The sequence below is a fragment of the Pongo pygmaeus genome, chromosome 5 (genome assembly GCF_028885625.2).
Source record: "Pongo pygmaeus isolate AG05252 chromosome 5, NHGRI_mPonPyg2-v2.0_pri, whole genome shotgun sequence".
Taxonomy (NCBI): Eukaryota; Metazoa; Chordata; class Mammalia; order Primates; family Hominidae; genus Pongo; species Pongo pygmaeus.
This window is the reverse complement of record NC_072378.2, coordinates 47,180,630-47,193,191: the sequence shown is the minus strand read 5'-3', so window position 1 is coordinate 47,193,191 and position 12,562 is coordinate 47,180,630. Positions and strand designations below refer to the sequence as shown.

Below are 12,562 nucleotides of genomic sequence, written 5' to 3'. Positions count from 1 at the left end.
ATCTCAACTCTCCCTGATGCTTCATCCCACACTTTCTCAGTGGCCCACTCCCGCCCTGCTGCAACCCAGGACACTCGTTGTCATGTATTAAGACAATATACTCATTTCTCCACCACTCCCACCCGCTAACTGGAAGCCTGCTAAGGGCTAAGACTGTATTGCATATTTTGTTGCACCTACAGTCTAGCACCCTTCCTGGAATGTAGTAGGCGTGCAATTTTTTAAAAAATAGAAGAATGAGGCTGGGCGCGGTGGCTTATGCCCGTAATGGTGGCTCACGCCTGTAATCTCAGCACTTTCGGAGGCCAAGGTGGGCCGATTACCTGACGTCAGGAGTTCAAGACCAGCCTGGCCAACATGGTGAAACCCCATCTCTACTAAAAATACAAAAATTAGCCGAGCATGGTGGCACACGCCTGTAATCCCAGCTACTCAAGAGGCTGAGGCAGGAGAATTGCTTGAGCCAAGGAGATGGAGGTTCCAGTGAGCCGAGATCATGCCACTGTACTCCAGCCTGGCCGACACAGAGAGACTCTGTTTCAAAAAAATAATAATAAATAGATACATAAATAAGCTCCAAAAATAACTACTCAGGTAAGTTAGGTATTTAATTTGTATCTAAGTCGTTGTCAGTATTTTTCTGTTATTTAACTGCTATTTTTTGCGATTTTTTTCCTAAGAGGCTAAATCATGTGCTAACTACCATTTTCATCATACTATCCATCCATCATTATCAAAACCCCATGGTCAGGACTTGGGATTAAGATGGGGGATAAGAGGCAGGACTAGCTTGCAGCTGCCTGGACAGAGCAGTGTAGGGAGACTCACATCATGAATTTTTGCTCTAAGAACTACTGCAGGAACATACCAGGAAAGCCAAGACAATCCATAGACCCTTTGAAGGAACTGGATCACAACTGCAGGTTGCCTGAGACACTGAAAACCTGTGAGTCTGCTTGTTTTCTCAACAAGGAGGCTCGTGGTCTGGGACAAGTTCTCAACCCTGGTCACCAGCCGCCTGGAAATGGACTCAGTGCTGTTGAAGGGGCACGGTGGGAATAAGCCCAGCCTTTAGGACTGCGGGCTGCATGGAAGCAGGGTGAGGCCTGTGGCTGCAGGCTTTTCCCCACTTCCTTGGCAACCTGCATGACTCAGCAGAGGCAGCCATAATCCCTCCTGGAATATAACTCCACTGGACTGGAAACCACACCCCTATTCCCCACAAGAGCCACAGCAAGCCCTGCCCAAGGAGAGGCTGAGCTCAGACATGCCTATCCCTGCTCCAACCTGGTGATCTTTCTTTACCTGCCCTGGTAGCCAAAGACAAAGGTCATAATCTCTTGGGAGCTCTGTGGCCTTGCCCACCAGCTGAGAAACATGAATACTTAACCAGGTGTCCCTAGGGCACGTTTGCATCCTCCCTATAGGACCGTAGCTGATGCACATTTGAAAGTGCCACCTCCTGTCTGGAGGATTGCCGACACAAAACCAGCACACTAAACAAAAATACAACCAAGGACCTTCACAGAGTCCACTTCATTCCCGTGCTACCTCCACTGGAGCAGGTGCTGGTGTCCATAGCTGCAAGACCTGAAGACAAATCACATCACCAGACTCTTTGTAGATACTCCTCAGTACCAGCCCAGAGCCCAGTAGCTCTGCTGGGTGGCTAGATCCAGAAGAGCAAAAACAACCACTACAGTTCAGCTCTCAAGAAGCCCCATTCCTAGGGGAAGGGGGAGAACACCACATCAAGGGAGCACCCTGTGGGACAAAAAAATCTGAAAACAGCCCTTGAATTCCAGATCTTCCCTCTGACACAGTCTACCCAAATGAGAAGGAACCAGAAAAACAATTCTGGTGATATGTCAAAACGAGGTTCTTTAACGCTGCCAAAAGATCATGTCAGTTCACCAGCAATGGAGCCAAATGAAGACAAAATCTCTGAATTGCCAGAAAAAGAATTTTGAAGGTCAATTATTAAGCCAATCAAGGAGGTACCAGAGAAAGGTAAAGTCCAACTTAAAGAAATCAAAAACATGATGAGAATATGAAAGGAAAATTCTTCAGTGAAATAGATAGCATAAATAAAAAACAATCACAACTTCTGGAAATCAAGGACATAGGACATACTTAGAGAAATGCAAAATGCACTGAAAAGTCTCAGCAATAGAATCAAACAAGCAGAAGAAAGAACCTTAGTGCTTAAATACGAGGCTTTTGAATTAACCCCATCCATCAAAGACAAAAAAAAATTTTTTTTAATGAACAAAGCTTCAAAGAAGTTTGGGACTATGTTAAACATCCAAACCTAAGAATAATTGGTGTTCCAGAAGAAGGAGAAATCCAAATATTTGGAAAACGTATTTGAGAGAATAATCGAGGAAAACTTCCCCAGCCTTGCTAGAGATCTAGACATCCAAATATAAGAAGCTCAAAGAACACCTGGGAAATGCATCTCAAAAAGATCATCGCCTAGGCGCATAGTCAGCAGGTTATCTCAAATCAAGACAAAGGAAAGAATCTTAAGAGCTGTGAGGCAACAGCATCAGGTAACCCATAAAGGAAAACCTATCAGATTAACAGTAGATTTCTCAGCAGAAACCCTACAAGCTAGAAGGCATTGGGGTCCTATTTTTAACCTCCTTAAACAAAACAATTATTAGTCAAGAATTTAGTATCCGCTGAAACTCAGCTTAATAAATGAAGGAAAGATACAGTCTTTTTCAAACAAACAAATGCTGAGAGAATTTGCCACTACGAAGCCAGTACTACAAGAACTGCTAAAAGGAGCTCTAAATCTTGAAACAAATCCTCAAAATATACCAAAATAGAACTCCTTAAAGCATAAATCTTACAGAACCTATATAACAATAACACAGTGAAAAAAAACCAAGATACTCAAGCAACAAATTGCACAATGTATAGAATAGTACCTCACATCCCAATAATAACATTGAATGTAAATGCCCTAAATGCTCCACTTAAAAAGATACAGAATGGCAGAATGAATAAGAATTCACCAACCAAGTTTCTGCTGTCTTCAGAATTATCTACTTGTACTCTTTCAGACTTTTGATGTAGGCATTTAATGCTGTGGAACTTTCCTGTTAGCACCACTTTTGCTTTTTGCTGTATCCCAGAGGTTTTGATAGGTTGTGTCACTATTATCATTCAGTTCAAATAATTTTTATATTTCCGTCTTGATTTCGTGGTTGACCCAATGATTACTCAGGAGCGGGTTATTTAATTTCTATGTATTTGCATGGTTTTGAGGCCTCACCTAACACATAAGGACTCACATAAACTTAAGGTAAAGGAGTGGAAAGATATTCTAAAAATATATTTACCTAATGCTGGAGATCCCCAATTTATAAAACAGTTACTACTAGACCTAAGAAATGAGGTAGATGGCAACACAATAACAGTGGGGGACTTTAATACTCCACTGACGGCACTAGACAGGTCATCAAGACAGAAAGTCAACAAAGAAACAATAGACTTTAACTATACCCTAAAACAAATGGACTTAACAGATATTTATAGAACATTCTACCCAACAATTGCAGAATATACATTATAGTTCTCAGCACATGGAACATTCTTCAAGTTAGACCATATGATAGACCACAAAACAAGTCTCAGTAAATATAAGAAAATCAAAATTATATCAAGTACACTCTCAGACCACAGTCAAATAGAATTGGAAATCACTCCAAAAAGAACCCTCAAAATCATGCAAATACATGGATATTAAATAACCTGCCCCTGAATGATCACTGGGTCAACAATGAAATCAAGATGGAAATTTAAAAAAAATTTTGGACTGAATGATAATAGTGACACAACCTATCAAAACCTCTGGGATACAGCAAAAGCAGTGCTAAGAGGAAAGTTCATAGAATTAAATGACACCGAAAAGTCTGAAAGAGCACAAATAGACAATCTAAGGTTACACCGCACAGAATTGGAGAAACAAGAACAATCCAAACCCAAACCCAGCATAAGAAAAGAAACAACAAAGATCAGAGCAGAACTAAATGAAATGGAATAAAAAAAATACAAAAGATAAATGAAACAAAAATCTAGTTCTTTGAAAAAATAAATAAAATTGATAGATTATTAGCGAGATTAACCAAGAAAAGAAGAGAGAAGATCCCAATAAGCTCAATTAGAAACAAAACAGGAGCTATTACAACTGATACCACAGAAATATGAAAGATTATTCAAGGCTAATTTGAACACCTTTATGTGCATAAACTAGAAAACCTAGAAGAGATGGATAAATTCCTGGAAATATACAACCCTCCTAGATTAAACCAGAAATATATAGAATCTCTCAACAGACAAATAACAAGTAGTGAGATTGAAATGGCAATTCAAAAATTGCCAACAAAAAAAAGTCCAGGACCAGATGGATTCAGAGCTGAATTATACAAGACATTCAAACAAGAATTGGTACCAATCCTATTGACACTATTCCAAAAGATAGAGAAAGAGGGAATCCTCCCTAAATCATTCTATGAAGCCAGTATCTCCTTAATACCCAAACCAGGGAAGGACATAACAAACAAAGAAAACTACAGATCAATATCCCTGATGAACACACATGCAAAAATCCTCAATAATGTACTGGTGAACTGAATCCAACAGCACATCAAAAAGATAATTCAACATGATCAAGTGGGTTTCATACCAAGGATGCAGGGATGGTTTCACACACAAAATCAATAAATGTGATACACCACATAAAGAGAATTAAAAACAAAATTCACATGATCATCTCAATAGATGCAGAAAAAGAATTTGACAAAGTCCACCATCCCTGTATGATTAAAACCCTCAGCAAAATTGGCACAGAAAGGATGTACCTTAAGGTAATAAAAGCCATCTACAACAAATCCACAGTCAACTTTATAGTGAATGACAAAAAGTTGAAAGCATTTCCCCTGAGAACTGGTACAAGACAAAGATGCCCTCTGTCACTACTTCTATTCAACATACTACTGGAAGTCCTAGCCAAAGCAATCAGACAAGAGAAAGAAATAAAGGGCATCCAAATCAGTAAACAGGAAGTCAAATTATCACTGTTTGCTGATGATATGATTGTATACCTAAAAAAACCCTAAAGACTCATCCAAAAAGCACCTAGAACTGGTAAATAAATTCAGCAAAATTTCAGGATACAAAATTAATTTACACAAATCAGTATCTCTGTTAAACACCAACGGTGACCAAGCTAAGAATCAAATCAAGAACTCAACCCCTTTCACAATAGCTGCAAAATGTAAAATAAAATACTTAGGAATATACCTAACCAAAGACTGAAAGACCTCTACAAGGAAAACTACAAAACACTGCTGAAAGAAATCATAGATGACACAAACAAATGCAAAGCTATCCCACACTCATGGATGAGTAGAATCAATATTGTGAAAGTGACCACAATTGCCAAAAGCAATCTACAAATTCAATACAATTTCCATCAAAATACCACCATCATTCTTCACAGACCTGGAAAAACCATCTTAAAATTCATATGGAACCAAAAAAGAACCCACATAGCCAACACAAGACTAAGCAAAAAGAACAAATCTGGAGTCATCACGTTACCCAACTTCAAACTATACTATAAGGCCATAGTCACCAAAATAGGAAAGTGCTGGTATAAAAATAGACACGTAGACCAATGGAACAGAATAGAGAACCCAGAAATAAACTCAAATACTTACAGCCAACTGATCTTCAACAAAACAAACAAAAACGTAAAGTGGGGAAACGACATCCTATTCAACAAACAGTGCTTGGATAATTGGCAAGCCACATGTAGAAGAATGAAACTAGAGCCTCTTCTCTCACCCTGTACAGAAATCAACTCAAGATGGATCGAAGACTTAAATCTAAGACCTGAACCCATAAAGATTCTAGAAGGTAAAATCAGAAAAACCCTTCTAGACATTGGTTTAGGCAAAGACTTCATGACCAAGAAGTTAAAAGCAAATGCAACAAAAACAAAAATAAATCAGTGGGACTTAATTAAACTCAAAAGCTTCTGCATGGCAAAAGAAATAATCAGCAGAGTTAACAGACAACCCACAGAGTGGGAGAAAATCTTCACAATGTATACATCCAACAAAGGACGAATATCTGGAATCTACGAATAACCCAAACAAATTAGCAAGAAAAAAACAAACAATCCCATCAAAAAGTGGGCTAAGAACGTGAATAGACAATTCTCAAAAGAAGATACAGGAATGGCCAACAGACATATGAAAAAATGTTCAACATTACTAATTATCAGGGAAACACAAATCAAAACTGTAATGTGATACAACCTTACTCCTGCAGAAATGTCCATAATTTAAAAATTTTAAAAAATTACATATATTGGTGTGGATGCAGTGAAAAGGGAACACTTTTACACTGTGGGTGGGAATGTAAACTAGTACAGTGACTATGGAAAACAGTGTGGAGATTCCTTAAAGAACTAAAAGTAGAACTACCATTTGATCCAGCAATCCCACTACTAGGTATCTACCCAGAGGAAAAGAAGTCATTATACGAAAAAGGTACTTGCACATGGATGTTCATAGCAGCACAATTTGCAATTGAAAAAATATGGAACAAGCCCAAATGCCCATCAATCAACAAGTAGATAAAGAAAAATATATATATATAAAATATATATATACACACACACACCATGTATTACTACTCAGCCATAAAAAGGAACGAAATAATGGCATTCACAGCAACCTGGATGGAGTTGGACACCATTATTCTAAGTGAAGTAACTCAGGAATGGAAAAAACAAACATTGTATGTTCTCACTCATATGTGGGAGCTAAGTTATGAGGACGCGAAGACAAAAGAATGATACATTGGTCTTTGGGGACTCAGGGGGAAAGAATACTTTTTATGAACCAAAGTATGCATGACTTTCACTCTGTAAAATTTCATACCAACCCATCAAACTGTTGAAATATGATATATGAGCTCTCTCCTTCATAGGGCTTGAAATCCACACAGGACTTGAGGCGGAACATCTCAAAGGCATACAGAATGGCTCCTTTAGCATTCAGCCCTGCAGAAATCAGTAAAAATATCAATGAGCATTATTTGGACCTTAGATAATATCTATAACTTATAGTTTAGAGAAAACCATGCTACCATATTAAATCCACATAGGTGCATGATAGGGTTTTTGGTAATAAATAGATTTCCTGGTAACTAAAACTGCAAAATTGGTTGTGGACATCTGCAAAATTAGTTGTGGGCATAAACATTAAGTGCATACCTTAAATACACAATGCAAATATGTCTACAAAATAAGAATATACACGTGTATATGGCTAAATAAAATAATACAATAACTTCCACACTTTCTCCCTCTGCCTTTCCCCCATTGAAGCAGAGATTTAGAGTGCATTGCCTCAGGAGAGTCACATGGCAGAACAGAAAACAGAAGTGGCTTGTGAGTAGCTCTGCCTTTAGTTGACATAGATAAAGTACCTTAGAGTGAGGCAGTGAGAATAGTGTTCCTTACCCCAATCTAAAAAGACATTCTCTCTTTCTGGAGGAGGAAAGCAGAGCTTAGAGAGGTTTGTGGGTTCTGAAAGCATAAGAAGCACATACGGTATTTTACCCTGCTTCCCAGCCAGATTCCTGGGAGATGGTAAGACCAGACAGCTAGTACTGCACACAGCCTTAGAAGAGATTTCTGTATCCCGAGCTCAGCACCCAAGCAGCAGAAGCCTAGTGGACTTGAAGGGGCAGGAAAAATAGATACTGACTAGTAACCTGTGGGGACCAATGACCAAAGATCAAATGCCTTTCCTTTCACCTAGCATGCATGCACTTTGGCATTGTAAGACAAAAATGGGGTAGAGAAGAAAGATACTCCAGAGAAACTGAGATTATGTTTTACTTTGTGTGCATTTTACCCGCCCATCAACTCATTGAAAGTTAGAATCTAAGTTAAAAATTAAGCCAAGTTATATAAAATTAAATTATATTTCTTGCACATTTGATTTAGTGCTTTCTCTCAAAGAGTTTATAACTATTGGCCAGGAAATTACATCATATTTTCTGGCCTTTATTTCATTTAATAAACTATCAAGTTGGAGATTCCACAGCCTAAATGTCATATAATGTTATATCAAGATCATTAAAGAAATAGTCATGGGAATAGTCAATAAACTAATTGTGGAAACTACAAAGATAACAATAACAAGAGCATTCACTACATCTGCTGGGAGATTTTCACGTACTTTTACCTATTCTTACTTAGTTACATCTGTAATATGAAGAGATGTACCCAAGATAGCTGTGGTGTCACAAAAATGTGAGAAAAAAAAAAAGTGATTATACTGAAAGCAAGCTTCCTAGAAGGCTATATGTCTTTTGTTATTCTCAATCCAAATTGTGGGATTTCTGAGAGTGATTAATTTTAAAATTATACCTTATCTTCCTTCTCCATACCTAAATAAGTTGTAAAGAGGGAACTAAGCAACTCTGTAATGATTTTGTAAAAACTGCCTCAACATTATTGGGATAAATGGAAATAGAGCCCATTTGAAGTCTTCCTCTTCTCCATGAAGGCAACCCTGAGTGCCCCTCCTCTGAATGCAGGAGCCACATTTGACTGATTTATTTCCTTTCTTCCTTTCTTCCTTTCTTCCTTCCTTCCTCCCTTTCTTTCTTTCTTTCTTTCTTTCTTTCTTTCTTTCTTTCTTTCTTTCTTTCTTTCTTTCTTTCTTTCTTTCTTTCTTTTCTTTCTTTCTTTCCTTTCTCCCTTCCTTCCTTCCTTTCCTTCCCTCCTTCTCCTTCTATTTTCCTCTTCTTCTTTTTTCCTTCTCCTCCTCCTCCTTCTTCTTCTCTTCTTCCTCCTCCTCTCTCCCTTTCTTTCTTTCTTTCTTTCTTTCTTTCTTTCTTTCTTTCTTTCTTTCTTTCTCTCTTTCTTTCTTTCTTTCTTTCTTTTTTTCTTTCTTTCAGATGGGGTCTCACTTTGTTGCTCAGGCTCGACTTGAACTCCTGGGCTCAAGTGATCTTCCTGCCTCGGCTTCCCAAAGTGCTGAGATTATAGGTGGCCAAGGCTTGAGTTGTCTTTATGTAGGTGGTTTGCTACATTTAAGATACTGTTAGCTCCTTGAGAGAAAGGGATATACTTTTTGTCTCATTGTAACTCTTGTTCCTAGCCAACTGCCCTGACATAGTAAGTTGTACATAGTTCTGTGTCAAACAAGTTAGTCTTGAAAACCACTAGCATTCCTTTAACCTTGGATCAAATAACATAAGAAGAGTTAACTTTATTTGTTCTTTTTTTTTCTTTTGAGAAGAGTTAACTTTAGATACCAGTGGCTGTACGTATTAGAAGATAAGCATAAGAAGGCTACCTAGATTCAGTTTAGGAATTCCTTTGAGAGAATTTCTGGTGCTCATAATTGTCAAGGAGCCTGAATCTAATTAATCCTCTCACAGATAACAGTTGTAAACTTGAAAAAATAAGAAAATAAACTTTTTAAATATGCTGGAAAATGGCTAAAACAGGCAGAAACTAGAGGATTTTTTCTTAAAAGAAGGAAAATTTCATTGGGTAAGATTCACATTTATACAGCTTTTTGCATGAGAGCATGCTCTAATTTCTTCAATGCAAGAAAGAGAACTCAAGTATAAATCTACAGTTGTATTTTCTTAACATACCACAAGGACAAGTTTGGGGCTGAGTTTTAACCCGAGTGGCTGAAAATCAAGGGAGAAAGTCCTAGAAAGGAAAGTCATGGTAGATGAGGAGGAGATTCATCCCAAAGTCTGTGTATAAGTGCCCCTTCAACTCTTGTCTGACTCATGAACTTTGCAGAAATGGGAGAAGGCTCCAAGCCCTTCAGTAGGAAGTAGCCATTGGAAGTCTGAGCAACCTGAACAGATACATCAGTTGCTGCCCACTGCAGTGGAGGAAGAATTTGGAGTTTGACTCATGCAAATTTACAGGGGTTGGGGAAACTGGGGCATTCCATTGAAATCCCAGAAGGACCATGACTTAACAGTAAAGACTATATTCCAGCACTAAGAGGTTTGCCTTGAACTAAGGGCAAGACCACAAAATCCTCCACAAATTCCAGATGATCATGCAGTAATTTAACTGCTTTAACAAAAGTTAACACAATTCAGAGGAGAATGAGAATATGCATAATCACTACAATGTAATACAATGTCTAATATATAATCAAAAATTATGAGACCTGTGAAAGAACAGGAAATTGTTATCGATAGATAATAGTAAAAGCAATAACTAGAAAGAGAAACAGACCCCAAGGTGACTAAAATGTTAGACTTAACAGACAAACACTTTAAATCTCTATTGTATACCTGTTAAATAATTTCATGGAAAAAAGATGAACATACAAATAATCTCAGCAGATAAATGGGAATTATATAAAAGAACCCAATGAAAATTCTATCAGTATAATATCAACAATAAAAAATTCACTGGATAGTTTTAAAAGCTGACTGGCAATGGTAAAAGAGATAGAAAAATGTTCAGAAAAATGAATAGCGCTTTAGTGACCAATGGGAAAAAAACCACCCAGTCTAAGATATGTGCAGTTAGAGTCTCTGATGGACAGGAGAAACACAGAAAAATATTGGAGCAAATAATGGCCTAACATTTTTCAGATTTGGTTATTTAGAAATCACCTTAAAGATAGAAGAAACTTGGTGAGCCCAAACAGGATAAATAAAAAGAAAATCAACATAAGCATACCATAATCAAACTGTTATAAAAACAAAAATAAAGAGAACATATTGAAAAGAACTAGAGAAAAAAGACTTTACATACAGGAGAACAATAATATGAAAGTATGAAAGATGGATGATTTATTATCAGACACTGGAGACAAGAAACAGTGTATCTGGAGCAAAATATTTGCAAAATATATATCCGATAAAAGACATATCCAAAATATATAAAGAACACTTAGAACTCAATACTAAATAACAACTCAATTTTTAAAATGGGTTAACAGAGCAGATATTTTATAAAGGAAGATATATAAATGACCAATAAGTAACTTTAAAGGAGGTCAACATTACTAGTCATAATGGAAATATAAATCAATAAATTAATAAAATAGCACTAGATGCCCAACAGAATGGCTAAAACTTTAAAAACTGATAACACCAAATGTTAGCAAAGACATGGAGTAAACGAAACTCACGTACATTGTTTGTGGTTGTGTAAAATGGTACTAGCACATTGAAAGAGGTCTAACACTAAACCTACACCTATACTATAACCCAGCAATTTTATTCTTTTTTACACCAGAGATATGAGAATATATTTTATAAAAGAATATGTGCAAGACTACTCATAGTAGCTTTATTCATAACAGCCAAAACATAGCATCAATCCAAGAGAATGATTAAACAAGCTGTGATATACTAAATTCAATGAAATGACAGTAACAAAAAAAGAACAAAGTGCTGATAAACACAGAAACATTGATGCATCCCAAAAACATTTTACTGAGTAAAACAAAGCCTTACTCAAAAGAGTATATAACATATGATTCCATTTATATGAAATTCTAGAAGAGGTTAAATTCACCTATGAAGAAAAAAGAAAAAATAGAATCGCACCTTCTTTTTCTGGAAAAGTGAGAATAACTTGGAAGGGCCAAAACAGAACTCTCTGGAAGGATAACAGTGTTCCATCTCTTCATAGGAAGTTAGGTTTCAGAGGTATATACGTTATAAACATGTTCCATCTCTTGATAGGAATTTGGATTACATAGGTGCACAGATCTTTAAGAACTCATTGAATTGTACATCTGAGACTCATGCATTTTACCCTATATATATTTTATGTAAAAGGGAACTATATACAAATATTGTCCTGTAGTTAATTATGTGCATACTTAGGTGACTGGGGTAAAGTGTACTAGTGCCTGAAAGCGACTTTGAAATGCATCAAAAATACAATGGATTGATAGATTCATAGAGGGATATTGGGATGGATAGATGAAATAAAGCAAATAAAACTGTTAATTGTAATTTAGGTTGTGAGTATGTGAATGTTCGCTGCACAATGCTTTTAACTTTTTGATTATTTAAAAGTTTTTATAATCAAATGTTGGAAAACAAAAAGACAATGTATTACAACTTAAAAATGTTAAAATAATAATTTTTAACACTACTATAATCCCAAATTCTATTTCCAGTTAAAATATCCTCAAAATTTAGGCAAAATAAAGATCATTTTCAGGTAAAAGAAAAACCGGAATTTGTCATCAACAAATCTGCTTTATAAGAAGTGCTAAAGGAAGTTCTTCAGACTGCAGAGAAATGATACTAGAGAAGAACTCAAATTTACAGGAGGAATGAGGAGCACCAGAAATTTCAAGTGTAAAAGTAAATATGAAGACTGTCTTGTTTTTCATCAATTACTTTAAAATATAACTGTTTAAATCAAAAATTCTAACACTATAGTGTGAGACTTATGAAGCATGTAGATGGAAAATATAAACAAATAAAGTACAAAGGGCAGGGGTATAAATGGAATTAT

The 12,562-nt window shown here is 36.6% G+C and overlaps 1 protein-coding gene across 2 annotated transcripts in view; it reads right to left on the bottom strand.

Annotated features, from left to right (window-relative positions):
• Nucleotides 1-12,562, bottom strand: part of MEP1A (meprin A subunit alpha) — a 45,272-nt gene that overhangs the window by 22,772 nt on the left and 9,938 nt on the right. For both annotated transcript variants that reach the window (XM_054492126.2, XM_054492125.2), the window contains one exon: nt 6,967-7,084. In XM_054492126.2, the coding sequence (XP_054348101.2) occupies nt 6,967-7,084 (118 nt within the window). The remainder of the gene's footprint in view (nt 1-6,966; nt 7,085-12,562) is intronic.